General features: G+C 41.8%; 1 protein-coding gene across 1 annotated transcript; it reads left to right on the top strand.

Annotated features, from left to right (window-relative positions):
- The first annotated feature begins 8,153 nt into the window (after positions 1 to 8,153).
- On the top strand, positions 8,154 to 18,155 carry LOC110788124 (uncharacterized). The gene is made up of 4 exons (XM_021992769.2): positions 8,154 to 8,838; positions 12,606 to 12,977; positions 13,092 to 17,390; positions 17,758 to 18,155. Exons 1-3 carry the CDS (start codon positions 8,707 to 8,709, stop codon positions 17,328 to 17,330), a joined length of 4,743 nt encoding a protein of 1,580 aa, XP_021848461.2. The 5' UTR covers positions 8,154 to 8,706; the 3' UTR covers positions 17,331 to 17,390; positions 17,758 to 18,155.
- The last annotated feature ends 4,910 nt before the right edge of the window (positions 18,156 to 23,065 follow it).

Raw genomic sequence — 23,065 nt, 5'->3', positions numbered from 1 at the left:
GTTAGTGACTACACATAAAACTTTCTAAGGACGCTGGCGTTCCATGAATTTTTTAGTGCTGTTCCACCCATATCCATCAGCCTAAAATCTCCTGGTACGATTTCTTCCCATATCTGATAAGGCCCCTCCCAGTTTGGGGTTAACTTCCCTTGGACCTTTGCCTTGCCTGTAGCTGCAGTTCTGCGGAGCACCAGGTCTCCTACCTCAAGTTGTCTGAGTTTTACTCTTTTGTTGTAGGCATTGCTTATGCGCTGCTTGTAAGCCGCCGATCTGATTTCTGCTCTGAGTCTGATCTCTGGTAGAAGATCCAGCTCCTGCTTTAACAGTTTACCGTTCTTGTTTTCTTCATAATGCTGGATCCTGAATGTAGGTAACCCTACTTCTGCTGGTATCACTGCTTCTGATCCGAAACATAGACGGAATGGGCTCTCTCCCGTTGCTTCCTTAACGGTGGTTCTATTTCCCCAAAGTATCTCTGGAACAATATCGGCCCAACCAGCCTTATAGTCGTCTAGCTTCTTTCTCATTGCTGCCAGTATCTGTTTGTTGGCAGCTTCTGCCTGTCCATTGCTTTGGGGATGACAAACAGAAGAGTAGGCAAACTTGACTTTGTACGTACTCAAAAAACTTTGAACTGGTGAGCAATCAAACTGTACCCCATGGTCCATCACGATTGCCATTGGTAATCCGAACCTGGTGATTATACCTTTCCATATGAACTTTTTGACCTGATTTGCAGTTATCTTTGCCAGCGGCTCTGCTTCTATCCACTTGGTGAAATAATCGACTGCCACTATCAGATATTTTCTTCCACCGGATGCCGTTGTGAATGGTCCCAGAATGTCCATTCCCCACTGGGCGAACGGTATTGGATTTAGGATTGGCATGAGATCGTTTGCAGGACGATTAATGACTGCTGAAAAAACTTGACATTTTTCACATTTCTTGACGTACTTTTGTGCGTCTGTTAGCATTGTCGGCCAGTAGTATCCTTGCCTTTGGCATTTCAGTGCAAGGGTTTTTCCTCCCTGATGATTTCCACACACTCCTTCATGTACTTCTTCTATCAGTCGTGCCGATTCGTATGCTGATATGCATCGTAACAGAGGCAAGCTAAAACCCCGTTTGTAGAGTTGGCCTCTGATGATTACGAACCAGCATGAGTTTCTAATCAACCTTCTTGCTTCCGTTTTTTCTGCAGGCAGGGTTCCATCTCTCTTGTATGCCCACAAGGTGTCATACCATTCAGGTTGGCTCGTGATTACCATGACCTGATTTTCCAATACTTCAGTGCTCCTTCGGTGCATGACCTCCATCATTACTGATTTTACCAGAGCACTTGAGCTGGCCAGTTTTGACAGGGAGTCTGCCAACATGTTCTCTGATCGGGGTACTAATTTTATTTCGAAGCTTTCCAACTGTGCCGCTAACTGTTTAAGCTTTTCGGCGTATCGTTTCATGGATTCTTCCTTCGTTTCATATTCTCCTGAGAACTGGTTTGCTACCAGCTGTGAGTCGGTTGTAAGCCTGAGCCTACGAGCACCAGCTGCCGTGCAGATCTGTATGCCAGCGATTGCGGCCTCGTATTCTGCCTCGTTGTTTGATGCCTGGAAAGAGAACTTAATAGCATACTCGAACTGGTCTCCGGCCTTCCGGTGAGGTAACTATTACCCCCGCTCCTGACCCTGATTTGGTGACCGAGCCGTCTACTGCTACTTCCCATATTCCTTCCTTTATTTCCTCCTCCTGGTATGATGCTTCGACTATGAAGTCAGACAGTGCTTGGGCCTTTATAGCCATTCTGGGCCGATATTCCATGTGAAACTCTGATAGTTCAATCGCCCATTTTAGGAGTCTACCTGATGTGTCCATTTTTTGCATTGCTTTTTCCAGTGGGTAGTTTGTGAGGACTTGGATCCCGTGTGCATCAAAGTAAGGTCTCAACTTTCTGGCTGCAATCAACACTGCCAACCCCAATTTTTCTATCAAGGAGTACCTCGTTTCTGCTTCTTGCAGGATGTGGCTGACAAAGTACACCGGTATCTGTGTTTTATCTTTCTCTATGATCAGAACTGCTGCTACTGTGTGTTGAGAAGCAGATATGTACAGCTGCAGCGTGTCCCCTTCCTCTGGTCGAGCTATTGTGGGTAGGACTTGCAGGTGCCGTTTTACTGCCTCAAAGGCTGCTCTTTCTGTTTCTCCCCACTTGAATTTCTTGTTTTGTTTTAACACGTTGAAAAAGGGCAACGCCCTATCTGCTGATTTGCTAATGAACCGAGTCAATGCAACCATTCTTCCTGTTAACTTTTGCACGTATTTTATGCAACCGGGTTCTGGTAGATTCATAATTGCATCTACCTTATCTGGATTGGCATCGATTCCCCTTTCGCTTACTAGGAAACCCAGGAACTTTCCTGATCGGACCCCGAATACACATTTCTTGGGGTTTAACTTCATCCTGAACCTCCTCAGAGTTTCGAAAGTTTCTCTCAAGTCGTCGATGTGGTCACTGGCCAATCGGCTTTTAACTATTGAGTCATCCACATACACCTCTATGTTCCTCCCTTTCTGGGAAGCAAATACCCTATCCACCAACTTCTGGTAGGTTGCTCCTGCATTCTTCAACCCAAATGGCATAGCCTTATAGCTGTATACCCCTGAATCTGTGATGAAGGCGGCCTTCTTTCTATCGGCTTTACACAAGCTGACTTGGTGATACCCTGAGAAGGCATCCAGGAAACTCAAAAGAGCGTGGCCACTTGTTGAATCTACCAGCCTATCGATTCGTGGCAATGGATAGCAGTCCTTGGGGCACGCCCCATTCAGATTGGTAAAATCTACGCACATTCGCCAACTGCCATTTGACTTTTTTACCATGACTACGTTGGCCAACCATTCGGGGTAATCACAAACTTCTATGAACCCTGCTTCCAGCAGCTTTTCCACTTCTTCTTTTATTGCAGCATTTTTTTCACTGGAGAAATTTCTCTTCTTTTGCTTTACCGGCCTGACTGACTTGTCTACATTCAGACGATGCACTATGATGTCTGGGCTGATACCGGGCATTTCATCTGCCGAGAAGGCAAAGACATCTGCATTTTCTCATAACAGGCCGATGAGATTGACCTGCTGATCTGCCTCCATATCGGCACCTATTCGTACCGTTCTTTCTGGAACTCCTTCTACTAATTCAATTTCCCGAGTTTCTCCATCTGCAGCTGGCCTTGGGATGCAAACCGGCCTTTCATCAAAATTTTCCATGCTCAAGTCCCCTCTCTTTCTTTTGGTTGGCATGTTTGCTTCTCGGGCAAGGTTGGTTTTCGGCACCATCCTTCCTGGTGCCTTTATCGCTGTCAGATAACACGATCTGGCAGTCTCCTGACTGCCATATACCCTTTCTGTTCTTTCCAGATTTGAGAGATATATCATGGTCAAATGATATGTGGACACCACCGCCTGTGCGTCATGAATGAATGGTCGACCAATTATTACGTTATACGCTGCTGGTACTTTTATCACCAAAAAGTCGACCATTAAGTCTCTGGCTGATGATCCTCTACCTACTTGAACCGGTAGACGGATACTGCCTTCTGGATAGACGCTGGCTCCAGAGAATCCGATAACGGGATAGCTCACCCTTGTTAACTCTCCGTGATCTATGTTCAGCTGGGTGAAAGCTTCCCAGAATATGATGTTCGCAGAGCTGCCTCCATCAATCAGGCATCTCTTGACGGGGAAGTTTGCTATCTCGAGTTCCAATACCAGCGGGTCATCATGGGGATATATAATGCCGCGACAATCGTCCGAGGTGAACGTGATGACCGGTAGGGGGATTGGTTCCGGCCATTTCCTTGCGCTATGGTAACTCACCAAATGCCTGTGCTCCTCTAGATTTCTTATTGCCCCGCTGACTGTACCTCCATGCACGGGCCCTCCAGAGATCACCCAAACCGTGGGTCTTTTTCCCCTGTCGGCCCCATCTTTGCCTGTTTCCGGTAATGACCGGATTTCTTGCCGGGATGGTGGTGCCTGTTCAATCCTACCAGTGGGCTGTGCATACCCTGGCTGAGTAGGTGTATATGGGGCATGACTATGTGAACTGCCCTGCCTGTTATTTCCTCCCTGGCCTTCCTGTCGGACCCTGTACTGGGATAGGTATCCCCTTCTTACCAGCTCTTCGATGTTATCCTTGAGCTCTTTGCAATGCTCCGTGTAATGACCATGATCATTATGAAAAGCACAAAAGTTCTTATTGTTACCTGGGGCATCCATCGGTAACGGTTTCCTCCACGCTGCCGATTTATTTACTGCGTAGATAGTGGCCCTGGCGGTGTTCAGGGGAGTGTACACCTGGTAAGCCCCTACCGGCTGTTGTCTGTTCGGATATCCTCCTCTCTGCTGATGGCCCTCCTTTCTACCGTTATCTTTCCGGTAATTGTGCTGCTGTATGGGAACATGATCCTTCTTGGCCGATTGTATTGCCTGATTTCCCCCCATGGGTGATATTAGCATCAGCTCATCACTCCTGATATACTCGTTTGCTTTTCTCAAGGCCTCCCCCAGCGAGGTAAATGACTTTCTTCCCAGGTACCTTTTGAACTCGCATTCCTGCATCCCTCTCAACAGAGCCAAGACGGCTATTTCTTGCTGTAAATCTGGTATTGTGATGGATTCGTTGTTAAAACGAGTAAGGTATTCTCTCAGCGGCTCCTTCGGCCTTTGTGAGATTGACATCAGCTCTCCAGATGTTTTCTTTCGTTCAACCTTGCTAATGAACCGCCTCACAAAGTCCTCTTGGATCTGCCGAAAACTGAATATCGATCCGGCCGGCAACTTCTTATACCAATCGGCTGCCACCCCTGATAATGTGGTTTGGAACACTTTGCACCACATGGCATCTGAGTCAGAATACAGCATCATGTGTTGTTCGAAAGCGGTGGAGTGATTTTCGGGGTCTGTGGTTCCGTTGTATTTGCACGTCGGCATCTTTACTTTCTCCATAGGTTGCTCCAGTATACCCCTGCAGAGTGGGGAGTCTTTGGGGTGTATGGTTCGCCTCATCGGCTCCTGGTGAGGTAGATATCCTTCATATCTATTCCAACCTGGTTGTGGAGACTGTACGATATACTCTTCGTGATACGGTGTCGATTCCCTACCAGCAAACGACCCTTCTTGCTTTGACACCGACTCCCGGCGTCTAGTGGACCTTTCTCTGCGCCGAGAGCTATGCCTTTTTCTTCTACCCGGATTTTCACTCTGTACAAGTATTGGTTCAGGTTGTGCTGGCAGTACCACTTCATGCTCTAGGGTTTCGTAGAGATTTCTAACCGGCATCACACCCGGGCGGTTGCCGGTAACCACGATCTGATTTCCCTCCGTCCTCCTTGAGGACAGTTCAGCCATTGCTTTCATGACGGCCGACGCCGTCAGCAGCTGTTGTGGTGTGAACCTTTGGGACAACGCCGAGAGGTTGCTCTGAATCTGTGGGGGTGATGGGGAATCTTGTGCCCTTTCTTCCATGGACGTTTCGTCCTCTATGATCACGTCGTTCGGGTCTTCAAAACCCGGGGGGGCAATGCTTATCTGTGACTTGAGTGTTTTTGGGGGAGGATCTGTAAGTGGTGTGACTTGGCTGGTTGAGACAGGTAAGAGAGAAGGTTTGACTGCGGGTTGTGCCACTGATGTTGGTGTGATCACTGCTGATTGTGGGAGATTGTTGTTTTTTCTAGGTTTTTTGTTGTTGGTATCCATGGTGGCTGATTTACTTGACAAGGTTGGGAGATCCCCTCCTTCTAGCGCCAATTGTTCCGGTATGATTTGGGAACGGTTGGAGATGTCTTGCTGGTTGAGTGCTACTGTTATCCTGTTGATATCCTGCGCAGATAACAAAGATGAACTAGCCTCGAGGGTGATTCGAGGATCCCCCCTCCGATGCTAAAGTCAGATATGATGAGTGATAAGTATTTTGGTTTTAGTGGAAATGATTGTGTTTGCGTACCTTTTGTCATAAATGAAGCCCATATATATAGGCGCGGGTCGGGCGTACGGACAAATGGGTCCTACCCGATTGATAGCGACCCGTTGACCTCTTGGTTTGGTCACGTGCCTCCCCCCTACCGGCTTGTAAGAGATGCTGGTAGGGAATAATAACTGCTGATAAGGATTAATAATAACTGGTCACGTGCCTCCTTAACAGTTTGGCGATGCTACCAGCCAGCTGGTAGCATACCCGTACAGTTACCATCATCTCTCTTCCTCCTTTTAGATTTGTCAACATAAGAAGGTGGAGTACAAGAAGTTAACATCGGTCCAACATCTTCATTCCTCTCATAATCAGAGAAATCCGTGTCCACATCATTCTCATGATCATCATGAGAATCATCAATATGGACATGCACAATATCTGCAGGATTGAAATCAGGCAGAATATCCTCATAAATGAGTTGAACTGCAGGGGGTTAAGAATGATGGTGTCACTAGTAGACACATGGAACTCATTCAGTCCTTGAAAGCTATTAGGTAGAGGGATATCAGGAAGACCTGGACCAATACTGTCACCAAAGGGCGCAGGGGTTTTGCTTTGTTGGCATGGGTGTAGGGTTAGAACTTAGAAGATTTTTTTTTGGAGAAAGGCTTAGGTTTTGCCCTACTTATTGGCACTATAGCAAGCCAAGTAGTTGGACAAGACCCAAACCCAGTAGACATACCAGCAACATCAACAAACAGATTAGCATCATCCAATTGGGAAACCACAAGTTCAAGACAGGGAGGGGGACGTTTGGGGCAGGTATTCAGAAAGTGTTTAGGATCCCCACGCAAAGGGCAAACCTCCCAGACACCTTCACAGCTAATAAATTGAACATCATAACCAAAATAGACCTAGGGACAGGTTTGGTTATGTTGAGTTAAGACAAACTCTAGCAAACTGACATTTCTCATCATTTTCAGAGGTAAACTTGTCAAGCTTAAAAGGTTGATCCACACGACTCACAATTTGGTTCTGATAATGCCAGGTCCAGTACTTAGTAGGCAGGAAGGGGATTTTCAACCATTGATCAACATGAGTAATATAATTGATCTGAGATTTGAAAGAAGTCCTCCATGGAACCAACGCAAACTTGAGGCCTTGAACAAATCAGGAACGGTTGCTCCAGACCTTCTCTTTGGCAAGAGGATTAGAAAACCATAGTAAAAGTGGCCGAATATGATATTGATTGTGCTTTATACTAAACGCTTATAATATCAATCGCCAGTTTGACAAGCATGACAACTAACCTCTACCTGATACTCCCTTTGTCCCTTTTTATTTGCCCCATTTTCCGTTTTAGGCCGTCCCTAGCTTATGGTATCACAACTTTACTCTCACATATAATACATTTGGCCAACCACTTTTATCTGCATTTGTGCATGAGACAAACAATTGGAGACAAAGACAATACTGAAAAACTACCCACTACTATGAGAACTACTCGCTACTCAACCACAAAACTATACTCAGATTACTAATGAATAAAGCTATAAAACCGATATATGTGATGTTGGAGGAGTTCAAGACAACCTTAACTCTTCTCTCTCACATGTGTAGAAAGCAAAACATCATAAAACTAGAAGTATACACTCCAAAAACACACACATTAGATGGGGTTTGTAAATGACATTTATACCCTTGCTCATTTAATTGGGTCCCACATATATCTCAGAAAAAACCTACACATTTGAGTTGGATGATGTAAACCCCATAAGTTCATAACCCCACTTCCCATATTTGTACACCTGCAACATGGAACAAAATTGATTTGGTTTTCACTGACCCAATTTTTAAGGACCTTCCAAACCACCTAATTTTCTTTTTATATAAAATAATAAAAATAATATATTTTTCATTTTTTATAAAATGGTTTTTAATGATTAAAAATAATACAAAAAAAAACAGTCAGAAAGTCTCAGTCAACTGCCCACGGGACAAGAAGAAGTCACATTCTGTTTTGTCTGTCACAAGTGAGTTACGTGCCTCACCATGTGACATTAACACTGCCCGTAAAAGAACTGCCCGAACTGCCCGACCCAGTTTACGCCTTTCCTTTTGCCGCCTGGCGGGTCCTCCTTCCCCATTTTTATTTCTCCTCCTTTCACTTTTTATTTTATTTTTATTTATTTACGTGGAAAAAATAATTTGGGGGTTTTAATTTTTTTTGATTTTCTCTCTCCTCAATTTCTGGGTAGATCGGCGATATTCTCTCCCATCGATTTTCTCTCTCTACTCTCGGATTTTTCTCTGTCTATCTGTATCTCTCTCTTTCGTGTTTGGATCTGGAGATTTTCAGCCAGCTTCAATCGGATTGATTAATTAGGGTTTTTGCTATTTTTATTTTTATATAAATATAAAAATCGGGAGTATTGCAAACCCTAGTTCAGCGATAATTTTGGGGGAAACAAACAAGAGAAAAGCTAAGTTTGATTATTTTTTGGGGGAAGATAAGATCGAATTTGGAAATTGGATTTCGGAATCTGGAGGTGATATTGAGAGGTTTGTGGGTATCCAAATTGGTTAGAAGTTAGGGTTTGAATTGATGTTAGAGATTGTGGAATCTGAGGTGATTTTGGGGGTGTCTGTATGTTGAATGGGTGCGAATCAGGGTTTTAGTGGGAGAAATTAGGGTTGGAATTAATGGTGGAGGCGGACAAAAGGGAAAATGCAAGGTTATTATGCATGGGCGGGACGGCGGCGAGAATAGGAAATTGAGTCGGCACATGTGGACAGTCCCTTCGACGGCGACGACGAAGACTGTAGTTGGTGTTATTGATTCAAATGGTTCTTCAGCTTCTTGTTTATTTAAGGTAATTCTGCTTATTTAAGTTTTGTTCTGCTTTATTTATCTGTTGAAGATTGTTATATTTGGTATTGGAGGATTTAGGATTAGTGTTTATTATTTGAAACTGAGGGCAGATTGTATTTCCTGGGAATTTTATTTTGAGAAGCTGTTTCAATTGATTGCCTTGTTTGTTGGAAGTTGTACTTTTAAGAAATGAGTATGTTTGGTTTCCAATTAGAAGAGTGTGAACTAAATTCTCCATTGGCTAAAATAATTGTTCTGCAACAGAAATCTTAACACCTCAGTTCGTCTCCCAGCATTGTTTCGCTAGTGTTCTGCTGGTTTAAGGGCTAAATAAATTTGGAGGAACGGGGGATTCATTTCTTCAGTACCATAATCCTGTGTCTTTAGATATAATATAGAACAGGGCACCAATGATGTAGCTCACTCTTGGGACTTGTCATTTCAGCACCTCTCATCTATACTGTTATTTTTGATTATTGATTTCAGAAGGTTTCTTTTCCTTTGCAAAGTGAAATATAAGGAGTTTGATTATTTACCGGGAATGTTACAATCAAATGCAAATGCTGTTTGGTGTTGGTGACTACTTTGTTGCTAACGAGTCTTGAAACACGAGACAATGGATTGACTATACAGAATAAAGTAACCCCAGGAGTTTGATGTGTCAATTAAAGGAGAGCAGCGTTGAAGCGCTAGAATATCTTTAAAGAGGTCCCTTTATTTTGGGTGGATTTATTACGCAATGAATAGCTCTCGTGTCCTACGTAAAAAAAATTCTGACATGTTCCTCATCCTTCCTTTAGTGTGTAAGCACTAGCAAAGGATACATTAACATCAAAGCTGTCATGTGCTTGATATTGGATAAGATTTTGTAGAGGGGTGTACACGGATGTTCCTATTAAATGCCATGGAGTTGTTCTTTAAGTTGTTCCTATTAAATGCCATGGAGTTGTTCTCTAAGTTGTTCCTCTAGATATCCCTCTTTTTCATCTGTGAACTTCATTGGACGTTGAAAGATTTTGTGTGGACTTCAAGCCTTGGGAAGGCTCAATATGAATGATTTGCTTCAAAAGCGGCAGCCAAGGGCCCAAGGCTTTAACATCTAGCATTTGTTAGCTTTGACAGGCTAATAATGAGTCGTGCACTCGTGCTCACATGCCCTTCAATGTGATATGGCTTGCTACCTTTAGAAACGACTGTTTGCAGCTTATGAAGAGTCTTGGGTCAGACCTTCGTGTAGACAAGAATGGTTGCAGATTCGGGTTGCAACTTTGGTGCGTGAAGGCGAAGAAATTGCTTTAGTGGATTATGGTAATTATTTTGGTGTGAATGGTTTGGAGCGGAAGGGTTGTATTTTTTAATTGTGTTGCGGTCCCACGTAATCTACTGTGGTATAAAATACGATTTTTGGCTTCATTATGGGCTAAGGGTGTCAGGCGAACTTGTGGTTCTGATTCCGGTCTCTTTTTGAGGAAATTGTGACCTCTTGTTGTACTTCAAAATTTCTTTTTGTGCAGCTTTAATAATTTTTTTCTTATTCAAAAAAATAAATGCTATAGATTTCATTTTGTAGAACCTCTCTTTTACACACATAATCCACTAATTTGTACTTTGTTTCTCCAATTTATATGGTCAGAAATAGTGAACACTATACCATTTGATACTTAGTGTTTCTGATCTTTTTTACACCCGAGCAATCTTACTTGAATTGTTGTTAAGAGGTTGATGTTGTCGGATTTAGGTGTAGGAGAATTACTAATTTGTTGCTCACTCCTCCACTGAATGAACACTTCAACAAAAGGGAACTAGGTTAGGGACTGCTTGTCTCCATTTGTTAGTGGATTGTGTCATTGAACGTCGGTGGTCTTTATGGGTGATAAGAAGATGGAGAACATGGAGATTAAATAGCATTGGTGGAATTTTTGTTGTTCCTTCTGAGGTTTATTACATGACGTACCATAAGAAGCGTGTAAAGAAACTCTTGCAGTTAAACCTTTTCTTTCAATGAAGTTCTTGTATGTATCAAAACAGTGGAGAGACCGGGGTGGGGGGGGGGGGGGGGAGTATTTATTTATACGGATACTTTTGTGGGTTATGGGTTTCAATATCTATTAGGAAATGTCTTTGTCATCGTGGTGCTTATGAAATTAAGCTCCTTTGATAGAATATCCCCTTCACCTTGCCCATGGCTGAAGATTTGTTGAGACATATTGATAATGACGGGAAAAAAGAATTCTACACTTGTATTTTGGAGCATCTGTTGGAGAAAAATCCCTTTGGCACAGTACCATATATATTTTCTTATCATAAAATGTATACTTTTTAGTGTTCACTTATGGGGAAAGAGAGTCTCAGGCAGCAATGTTAGCATTAATGTACATTTATTTTATCTATCCATGTGGTTGTTTGGCTTGCTCGTTTCTGGTGACGGATTTTGGGATTTACTTGACTATCATACCTACTGATTGTCAATTTTTCATGTACTTGGCAGTAATATTTCTCGCACGTAAGCTATAAAAAAATTGTACATAAATTAATTTCCAAAGAAATCTAATTGATATTCTAGCTTCCGTTAACAATGCAATGGTTGTTTAGGAGCTAAAACTTCTAGGCAAATCCTGAAGATCTAGATAGGCTTTGTCGTTCTTGTCGTCCTTTTCTTAAAAATTGTTAGTTCCCCCTTAGGTACTTGATCATTTATTAATGAAAACATCAAAGAACATCTCAAAATTGTAATTTTCTCAATCTGTAGTTTACGTTGAGATAATATGATTTGGAAACTTATTATGGTGTCTGTTATTGAGAAAGGGTATCATATTTGGGTGCGGGCGTTTCTGATGGGGATCTGTGAGAAACCTTTTTTCTTTCCGTGGTGTTGTTTAGGGAAAGGAGAGACCAAGAGAGTGTGCTCTTGAGAGGGAACGCTTGAAATGTTGGTTCCACAGGTTGGGGTACATTTCTGAAATTTGCGTGCAACTAGTCTGTCCTTTGTGTTTTGTTCCTATTATGCTTGGAACGCAAGCTATGTGCGTCATTCCCCTCGTGTTTCCTTGTAAGCACCCAAAGTTGTTATTTGTGAAATTGTAATTTGAGAATCCTACCATCATTATGGATCCTAGAGTGTCATATAGGAAATTGTTAACTTGATGATATGAGAATCAATGTCAAAAGTTACAATATGCACGTACAAACAAGAATATTTTAATGTAAGCATACTTTTTCTATGTTGACTTCTTTTTGTTATTTTGTCATGTATTTTGAGATTTTTTTTACGGATAAACGTTTTCCGCTGCTGACTTTTATAATGATTTGGTAGCTATAGAATCTCAAAGATCTAGCAATGCTACTACTTGATGGTTGGGATGGTGCTTAGGGCCTAATAATTTCCTAGGAAGAAATCTAGGTAGAACATTTCTTGCTTCATTTTCGGTGGTGTTAAACTAAAACAATTTCTTACCATGGGTACTTCATATAAGCTAATATGTTAATGCGAGATATGTGTGTTTGCAACTGCATGAATTTTTACTTCAAAATAAATATAAAATAATTTTTCCAAACTTGACCTTTTTAATATTGTATTTGTTGCATCCTTTCTATGTTTAAGGATTGTCTTGATAGATAATTTTTGTTGTCTGCATTCATTGCTTCAACATTCACTAATTTTCAAGTTTGCTAATCGTATATTTTTTTTAAAGCTCCCTATTGATGATTGTTTGCTGCGTGGTAGTTTGTACTAACAATTCTTAATTGTGCCTCTTTTCTTTTTGGTAGGATGGTCGTAAGATTGGTGTTGGTGACTGTGCCCTTTTCAAACCTGCCAAAGACTCTCCACCTTTTGTAGGTATTATTCGTGGTTGGACATCTGAAAAAGAAAGTAATTTAACGCTCCGTGTGAATTGGCTTTATCGACCTGCTGAAGTTAAACTTTCGAAATGCGTTGCGCTTGAAGCTGCGCCGAACGAAGTTTTCTATTCTTTCCACAGTGATGAGATTCCTGCTGCATCATTACTTCACCCGTGTAAAGTTGCATTTCTGCCTAAAGGTGCTGAACTTCCACCAGGGGTTTCTTCATTTGTGTGTCGGCGAGTGTATGATATTACAAACAAATCTCTGTGGTGGCTGACGGATCAGGATTATATTGATGTGAGTTCTTTTATAGTCCTCTGACATACTGGTTTATCTGCTCTTTTATCAAATTTAATGTGTCTGCTTCCCCTTGTTTCTGTCACTTGACTTTTCATTGGGTGCATTTTCCAGGACCGACAAGAAGAAGTATATCAACTGCTGCATAAAACACGTATAGAAATGCATGTATCAGTAGATCAACAGCAAGGTCCCCGTTCTCCAAGACCAGTGAATGGTTCAGTAGCAACATCTCCTTTGAAAAATAGTCCGGATAGTGTGCAGAATAGCAGCTCTAACCTTTCTTCTCATAAGAAGGGAAAGAAGAGAGAACGTGGTGATCAGTCTTTTGATGCCAGTAAACGAGAACGGTCGTCAAGACTAGATGATGTAGACTCTAGTCAGTTGAGATCGGAAAGCACGTTGAGCGCAGAAATTGCTAAATTTTATGAGAAAGGAGGACTTTTGGATTCTGAAGCTGTAGTGAGGCTTGTGCGACTCATGCAGCCTGAGAAGTCTGAGAAAAAGATAGACTTGACAGGGAGATCGATGCTCGCTGGTATTATAGCTGCTACTGATAAGCTTGATTGCCTTAATCAGTTTGTTCAGCTTAGGGGCTTGCATGTGTTAAATGAATGGCTCCAGGAGATTCACAAGGGTAAATTTGGTGATTCAGGAAATCAGAAACATAGTGATAAATCTGTGGATGATTTCCTCTTAGTTTTACTTCGGGCACTTGATAAGCTTCCTGTGAACCTTAATGCCTTACAGATGTGTAACATTGGCAAATCTGTTAATCATTTACGTTCTCATAAGAACTCCGAAATTCAGAAGAAAGCAAGGAGTTTGGTTGACACGTGGAAGAAACGTGTGGAGGCTGAAATGAATGTCAGTGATGTGAAACCTGGTTCAAATCAAGCTGTACCATGGACAAGCAGATCACAGCATGACAATTCTCATGGTGGTAATAGGCACCCTAGTGGATCTGATGCGGCTATTAGGAGCTCTCTCACGCACCACTCTTCCGTGAAATCTACTTCAGTAAAACCTGTTCCAGGAGATACTACTTCCAAATTTGGACCTGCATATCCTGGTGGTATGCGTTCAACATTGTCTCCTACATCAGCTACTGATCACTTTAAGGATGGACAGTCCAGGATAAATGTTAATGGCGGAAGCTCTGAGCCTCAGTCAGTGGCAAGAGAGGAAAGAAGCAGCAGTTCTAGCCAGTCCCACACGAACAGTCAGTGCTCCAGTGATCGTGCTAAGAATTTGGTTACATGTGGAAAAGAAGACGCTAGGGGATCCACTGATGGGTCTAGGAGTTTGAATAATACTGTAGGCAGTAGTTCCAAGCACCGTAAACAAGCTATTAGTCCTTCCTCTAGTGCTCACAGAGAAACTGCATCAAATAAAAGCTCAGCCATGGCCAGAAATTCAGTTGTAGAAAAGGTATCACGTACTGCTATTGATGCTTCTGTTCCAGAAAACAACAATCATAAACTTATTGTTAAGATTCCTAACCGAGGCCGGGGTCCTGCACAAAGCACTGCTGGAGGTTGTTTAGAGGATTCTTCCTGCAGAAATAGTAGAGCTTCGTCTCCTGTCCTTTCAGAGAAGCAGGATCAGTCAGATGCCTCTATGAGGGGTCATAAACACGACTGTCATCAATTTCCTGAGGTTGATAGATCTTCTAATTCTGCACACCAAAAAACCAGTGAAATTAGGAAACCACCTAATCTTTCAAAGATTCCGTGCTCACCCTCCAGCAATGAAATTAAGTCAAGTAAAGCGCATGATTCTTCTTTCAGCTCTATGAATGCGTTAATTGAAAGCTGTGCTAAGTTATCCGAAGCTAATGTGCCTATGTTAGCTGGGGATGATGTTGGAATGAATCTGCTTGCCAGTGTAGCTGCTGGAGAAATACCTAAGACTGGTATTGTCTCACCTGCTGCCTCTCCGCACAGGAACACCAAAATGGCCGAACACTCCAGTAGCAGTCATGTTGGAAATCAAAAACAGCTGCATGGTGATGATGTTGTTCAACAAGGTCATTCAAATGTGGATGTTGGCTCTGACCATCATATTAATGCCGCAGGTGTTCTAAAAGCCGGTGGGGAAATCAGCAAACTGGGTGGTGTTAAAAATGAGAATTTACACCGGAATGCGGAAGGCTGCCTGAAGAACAATGGGATATTGGAGGAAAAACGTGGTGCAGTTTCTTCTCCTGCCGCTGTTGCTTGCACTACAGGAAGGAGTATGGTTGATGTTGGTGTTGAAACTGCAAACCGAAAAACTGAAGATAAGGTTAAGGTTGTGAATGAGCTTCCAGTTGCAAGTCAGGGACTTGTTCCCTTGGAAGTTGAAGATAAGGTTAAGGTTGTGAATGATGACTTCGAGCAAAAAGCTCTCAAAGATACTGCATGTCCTAATGACGATGAAGACAGAAAGGTTGGTCAAGGGCTTCAAACCAACATCACATTTGAGCAAAAATCATTTGCTGTAACAATGAAATTTGATTCTACGGATACCAATGAGAAGCCAGTGATGGCTTCTTCGGTTAAGAGTCACCATTCTGCTGCAGTATTAAATGACGTCAAATCTGAAAAACCCGAAGGTGTTGCTGTATGCGGCCTTGCATGTCAGGCAGGAAATAGGATATTGGTAAAAGAGAGTGCTCCTTCTTCTGCACCTGTGAAAGAAGGTGAATCTTTTGTGTGTTGTGCTGATGTAGATCAGGACAGAAACTGCCAGGACCAAAATTCTGAAAAGAAGGATTCTCCTGTTCACCAGTCTGGCAGTTCTGCTACACAAGTAAGCAGTACTGCTGTTGCTCTGTTAGAAGCAGACTTACGTCAAAATGCAGAAGAAACCAAGTTAACTGCAAGAGAAGACGGGGGTAAGGAGAATAATGGATCCACAACAGAAGATGTTTCTACGCAACCTGCTTCAGGAGTTCCAGATGTGGACACAAAGCTTGGATTTGATTTGAATGAAGGCTTTGATGATGATGAGGGGAAGAATGGTGAGCCTGCCAACTTTGATTCTCGTCCTTGTCCAGATATTGTTTGTTCGGTGAGCCCCTTGCAAATCCCTGTATCCTCTGCATCATGTGGTCTTCCAGCATCAGTTACAGTGGCTGCAGCAGCTAAGGGCCCCTTTGTTCCTCCTGATGACTTGCTTTGGAATAAACGGGAACTTGGATGGAAAGGTTCAGCAGCCACAAGTGCATTCCGTCCAGCTGAGCCCAGAAAATCCCTTGTTCCTGATGCCCCTGCTTGCAGACCAGCTCGGTTTCCTTTGGATATTGACCTTAATGTAGCAGACGAAAGTTCTCTCCAGGAGTTCAATGTTAGGAATACTCCTGTATGTGAACTTATGACTACTGCATCATTGCGTAACTCTGGAGGACTTGACCTTGATCTTAATAAAGTTGATGAAGCTTCAGACATGACCCACGTGGGACGACACATGGCTAGCAACATCCAGAGATTTGAAGTCTCGACTCAGCATGCAAAACCATCAACATCCAATGTGTATTCTAATGGTGCAGGAAGTGGTAAGAGGGATTTTGATTTGAATGATGGGCCATCGACTGAGGAATTACCTTTTGAACAAATTCCATCTCGTCAACTTACCAGTGGGAACTTGCCTTTCCAACCAGCTTTTGGGCCTAGGATTACTAGCTCTGATACAGGGAACTACTTTTCTTGGTATCCTCCAGGAGCCAGCTACTCAGTAAGTATGACACCATCTGTTATACCTGATAGAGAAGCTTACTCGATTGTTGGGATGGGTGGTGGTGGTCAGCGCGTTATGGGTGGTCCAACCACAGCTTTGTCATTTAATCCCGACTCCTTCAATGGATCAGTATTATCATCTTCTCCTGCTTTGCCTTTCCACCCTGCCCCTTTCCAATATCCAGTCTTGCCATTTGGGAATAGTTTTTCTCTCCCTACTTCTGCCATGGCTGGTGGGTCATCTGGATTCATGGACCCAACTGCTGCTGGGCGGATTTCTGCTATTCCTTCTCAGTTGGTTGGAAATCCAGCAGCAGTTTCCTTTCAGTATCCTCATGGATATGTTGTTTCTCGCCCTATTCCAGACGCTGGCAATAATTGTATAATCGGGAGCAATCATAAGTGGGGAAAACAAGGTCTTGATCTTAATTCTGGCCCTGGAGCTTTGGACGTGGAAGGGAGAGATGAGGCGCTGCCACTTGTTTCTAGGCAGGTCTCCACCATCAGTTCACAGTCCCTCGCAGACGAGCAAGCAAGGATGTATAGCATGGGAGGTGGGCATATGAAAAGGAAGGAACCGGAGGGAGGATGGAATATAGATAAGCTTAACTTCAAGCAATCATCATGGCGATAGAGCACGAGTTTACCATATAGCGGCCTTTGAAGAATGGACGTTGGAAGTTGGTTTAGCTATGTAAGTCTCCCTTTTGATATGATGCAATTTTTTGTGCTTGATCAGTGAAGACTTATTTTCTGGCTAAAGTGTTCCCCTTCTTTTTCTCTTTGCACGTGGTTTTGTTTCCTTTATATGTTTGCGTAATCCCCATTATACATACAATCTTTGATTTTCATTTGTGAAATACATATTATTCTTTAGTAAATACTCTAAATAGAAATTGCTTGTATGTGGATAAGTACCTATTTATTTGTTGTTGGGAAAATACCTTTTAATGATATCATGAGCAGACAAATTTTATTCTTGTGCATGTAATTTTTTTTTGGGCTGGAACCGAAATATCTAATTTTAGGTTCTTTTTCATGTTTTATTTTTTGTGTTCCAGTTTGTAGAAGATGGGCCCAGGTTAACTACCAAGAAGTCATTATTTTACTCTCATCGTAAAAAGGATAGGTGGTAAGTGAGTAAAAACTGATGTGTTTATAAGTCTCCGACCCCCATCTTCTGCTGTATCAATTCAGATTACTTGATAAAGAAAAAAAAAAGTTGGGGGTTCTGCTATTCATGCTGTGAATCCATCCTCAGGTGGCTGATGGTCAGTTTTCCTTCTGTAGATAGTTGAAACTTATTGAGAAAAATGCCTGTTAATCCAAAGCCTCGGTAGCTTTGATACCATTCGTTCCCTTTTCAACCTCCCTGCAATGGATGTTGAATTTGTTTTTCTGCTCTAAGCAGAAGTGTTTGTATGTGCATTTTTCTTAATTTATCCATTCTTTCCTGGTATCTCTCATTTTAGTTACAGACAATGTCTTTCTCCCCCCAAATAGTTGTCCATTTTACTATTAATATTACAGGTTTTCATAAGCATTTCCTTCCATGAAATGTCATCTTAAAGTGAGATACAAAGTACGAAGTATCATTTATAACTGTGGCGGATGTTTCTTGACAATTTCATTTGCCTCAGCTCAATTATGATCTGTAGCATGGAGTTTTGAATTTGTTTGGCTCTCCATATTTCGAGCTCAAATGTATCTTTTTATCAGATCTGTTCGGTTTCATTTAGTTTAGTTTGACATCTGCTGTTCAAATATATGAAGACTCAAAAGTCAATAATACCCTGCGAGGTATATATAGTAGTTTGTAACTAACTAATACAGGTACATTGAAATTTCTTTGTATTATGTAGTCATGTATTAGAGCACTTTCTTATTGGGGGTGTGCGTGGCCTTGGGTGACATGCTGACATATTAGGGTTCTTGTTTGTTCTGCTTCTGCAAGAATTTTGTTGCTTGTTTTTTAGCTAGATTAAAAGATTTAGTAACCATCTGAAATCGTTCACAGATTTCGGGTTAATGTAACTGCTTCATTGGTTCATAGTCAATGGAGATAGTTGAACAGCTAGGTGCGTGTTTTAACCGATTGCCAGTTTATGTAACAGAAGACCACAGATTGGACAAGGAAACGACATTATCTACTTGTATATGAAGAAACCAAATATTTGGCTACTTGCCTGGTTTGGTCAAGTTTAACAGGTTTTGTAAGACGTCTTTATCTGTTAAAAATATACCAATTTACGGTCAGCTGTAGGGATGACCGTAGCACACAGAATTCAGTATTATCACCTTGCCTTCTTCCTCGACGAAGAGAAGCAACATAGGACTACACCCTTTGTCCATTAGAATGTTGACACAATCGTTGATAACCACATACTTGTGTACCTTATTTTGTTCTCTCGGGCTACACCCTTTGTCCTTGAATACCTTCAACAACTTTATCAGCGCACTTATCAAGATACTAGTTTGACCGTAATTATACATGGAGTACAATTATATATTGGTAAAACTTTACAAATTGATGTTTGAAGAATGTACATTAACACTATTCTAATAACATCATGGATGAATGTTGTACACTGTTGCAAGTATTCAAGAATGTTGGGAGCAATGTTTATGAACTTGCTTAAGCACAAACCTAATCGCCATCATGGATGAATACAAAGAGCCAAGGTGAAAAAGATGAGCAACAAAAAGAAAAATCTAGCCTAATTTCCTCCTACTAGCCGTTCCGAACGAGCAAGGACAACCCTCTTGGCCTCTTGTAACCTTCAATGTCTTGCAGACCATCAATAAATTCAGGACAATGAAATTATAATTAAGGATATTATTTACGGACATTGTTACATCTTATCCACTAGGTAGGTAACTCAATACTAATAAAACATTAAAAAACAATTAATGAAGCTGACGTGGATTTCACTATCACTACTCTCTATTAGTGATGGGTAGTTTATCCGGTGACTGATAAAGTTTTTTCCATTATTTACCCCCTCTATCTCTAAAAGATTGCTCCGTAGCAAAATATATTTTATTAATTTTTGAGTGTAAAAAGTGCACATGATTTGGTAAGGTGGCTTAAGGAAAGAAATAGATAGAAAATAAGTGGGAAAAATTACTAAACAAGGTATGGGGAAAACAAATAAGAACATCCCAAACCAAAAGGATATGGGACGGATGGATTACATAACAAGAGCCAGAAGGATTCACCTTCACTAACTCGAGAAGGCCAACTAAAATAACAGCCGACGGACGAACTCGAGGGTAGGCATGGCTGGTTTGCGACAATTATAAAAGTTCAATCATAACCTTATGATTAAGATGAAGGAATCAAATTCTATTATAGTATTATGGCATGTTTGGATAGAGGGAATTCATTTCAAAATCTGGATTTGGCCCAAATATTTTGTTTGGGAAGTCAAATAATTTGAAATTGAATTTGGACCAAATCCTTGACATTAACAAATTGACCTCAAAATAAGAATTTCAAATTCCAGCTCAATTCCTGGCATTTCTAATTCTAAATGAGTCGTCATTTTTTTCTTTATTATTTAACATACTCTCCTTCTCCTTCTCCTTCTCCCCTTCTTTCTCTCTCTCCTCTCCAAATCACAGACTATTAGATATATAGAGCCCGATCGATTGCAGAATTGCTACTCAATTTCAAGGCTCAATTATAAGTTGTATAACTTGAATCTCTCCTATAATTTATCTTGAATATCTTCTCTGTTTTGGATTCATGCTTTAATATCGTTTTTCTTATTTACCCTAGTTCATGATTCAATGGCTATGGATTCTTTTGTAAAATTTCAATCTTCAACCATAATTGCTGCAAATAAAATGAACAAGATGAATGATATCTCAATTTAATTAAAAAGGTTAAAGAAAATTGGATGAAAAATCTTGAACTCGGAAATTCAAGTTCGAAGTGGTGGGCGGAGATGGAGGTAGAGGTGGCGGGCGGAGTTGGCAGGCGGACATAGTGGGCAGAGGTAGTGGGCGGATTCGTCGAAGTGGTGAATGGAGGATGGGCGGAGGTACATGATTGAATAATACCTCTATTTTTTTTTTTTTTAGTATTTGAAATGGATAAATTGTTTTTTACCACCTAAAAATATTGACAAAATATTTTTTTACTGCCTACAAAAATAGAAATTATTTTTTACCACCTAAAAATAAAATAAAAGTTATTTTTTACTACATCTTAACGACAAGATGAACCAAAACGTTATGTGAGAAGATTTTTTACGCAAATCAAAAATAAATCATACCTTAAAGCAACTTGATTCTTGTTTGCAAATTAAGAAAATAATTATGCGTCTATTCGGTCGCCAAAGAAGCCCCAAGAAGCATCAAACATTTCCGAATTTGAGAAATATTACCAAATTATGTGAATTAATGGGAAGCAAAGACAAATTATAGGTTATATACATGAAAATCGTAGGAGTATAGAAGCAACTGGTCGTCGAAATGGGATCCGTATAACGCTTATGTTCATCTTAGGCACGTCACATGTGAATGACGGAAGGAGTTAACTTTCTCTCTCTCCTTTGTTTATATTTTTCAATTTCCCATGCAACCAATCTACTGTCAAAAAAGTCTTTCAACCCCTCTTACATTTTCATCATTTTTTTAATTCTTTTAGTGAATTGTTAAATGACGCCCTGATATTACACAAAAACGGCCTACTTTACCCGCCATTTCCTATTCTTCCCTTACTAACCCCCCTCCCATTTATTACTTTCTTCCTCAAATGTTACTTGTTGATATAGATCTATCTCATCACTCTCACTACTCCGACCACCTCAGACGCCAACACACCGGCCTCCTCACACCAACATTCTGGTCACCGCACATGACGACATACACCAACAATCTCCGGTCACCTTGGTCGCCTCTCTCTCCCCTCACCCTCACCCTCACCTACACCAACACACATATTTTGTAACCAATGTCATCGTCATCCGCAACTTCGCCCACCAAAGCCCTTCACCCGCCCTCCGAATCCACCACCCACCAAAGCCCTTCAACTTCCTGTTGGAGCTTCCATTTAATTTATCCATTGATCATATACGAACTAGCTTCTTCACACCATAGTGTATTTTTTGGAAGGTGTTGTTTCCTTGTTGTTGTTAGAGGTGTTTCAAATAGTTGGTGTTCCGGTGTTGTAAAGATGGAAACAATGGGCTTCGAAGGAAGGCCCTTTTGTATGTGTTGAAGATCTTGCTTGTTTGAATGAGTAGAGTCCGAATTCACCTGCACAAGAGCAAAGTCACTAGCCTCGGGGGTGTTTCCGAGGAAAGCCCCTCCGATGCCTAAGTAAGAACGATGCTCGGATTCTAGAGAGAAGTTCTCTAGAAGAGTAGTCTTAAGGCGATAAATTGGACGTACCTTGAGGTGTGAGCCTTGGCGGCCTATTTATAGTGTTTGCATAATAAATGCCCATAGGTCATTTATTGCTTTTGGGCCTTGGGCCTTGATGGATGGCTGACTAGCCATTGGTGGGTTTGATGCTGTTTGTTTAGAGCCATTGGGCTTTGGACTTAGTGGCCCAATTGAGAATCAATTGGGAGCCCAAACAACATGCCCCCCAGACCCGGTCCATTTAGAATTAAATGGGTGGGTTTCCAGCTGTCAGAAGTCCGAAAGTTCCCTCTCTTTTTTGAAAAGGGATGATTTGCATTGATGACAAGTGTTGGGAGTTGTATTGTGTCGTGGAGATCGTGGGTTGAGGAAGTTGATGCGCCCTTTTTCTTTTCTATAAATACTGGGTGCTTTGCTCTTTTCGAACTTTTTACTCCTTCTTTCAAACCCATTCTCTCTCTAAATTCCGGCGATCGCAGTGCAATTTGCTTCTTCAGATCTACGAAATTCGGCCAACTTTAGACTTCGGGAACTTGTGTTGTTCGCTTTATCGGCGAATTCCGCTTCGGAAAAAGGTAATTTGTTTCTGAGTTCTCCTTTTTTTCTTCGTTCTTCCTTCTACCCCTCAATCTAAACCCTAGATCGAGATTTCGCGACCATGGCAAAGAATAGGGGCAAAAGCAAGTTCGTCGTTGGCTCCTCTAGTGAGAGGGAGAACGTGCCTTCGGGGAGGTTACCGAAAACTTCGAGGGGTCGGCCTTCGGCGAGGCCGTTGGAGAAGAGTTCGATTGGTTGGGATGCTTCTGAAGATGATGTAGTTGGTGGGTTTGGCGTGTCTGAACGCGCAACCTCTGGTGAGAGAGCTGGCTTTTCGGGTGCTCGTCGTCGTTACCCCGAGTTTCCAGTTCATTGGACGGAAGCTGATCCGAAGGGCAGGTATGCCTCAATTTTGCACGAGACCACCAAGATCGACGGTCCGTTGGAGAAATCGGTCAG

Source organism: Spinacia oleracea, chromosome 5 (assembly GCF_020520425.1).
Source record: "Spinacia oleracea cultivar Varoflay chromosome 5, BTI_SOV_V1, whole genome shotgun sequence".
Classification (NCBI taxonomy): domain Eukaryota; kingdom Viridiplantae; phylum Streptophyta; class Magnoliopsida; order Caryophyllales; family Amaranthaceae; genus Spinacia; species Spinacia oleracea.
This window is presented reverse-complemented; position numbering and strand designations above follow the sequence as displayed.

What these genes read in the sequence shown, in the direction of transcription:
- LOC110788124 (XM_021992769.2), top strand. Translation starts at nt 8,707, where the DNA reads ATGCATGGGCGGGACGGCGGCGAGAATAGGAAATTGAGTCGGCACATG. An exon ending in CAGCTTCTTGTTTATTTAAG is followed by an intron (nt 8,839 to 12,605) that starts GTAATTCTGCTT and finishes TCTTTTTGGTAG; the next exon opens with GATGGTCGTAAGATTGGTGT. An exon ending in CGGATCAGGATTATATTGAT is followed by an intron (nt 12,978 to 13,091) that starts GTGAGTTCTTTT and finishes TGCATTTTCCAG; the next exon opens with GACCGACAAGAAGAAGTATA.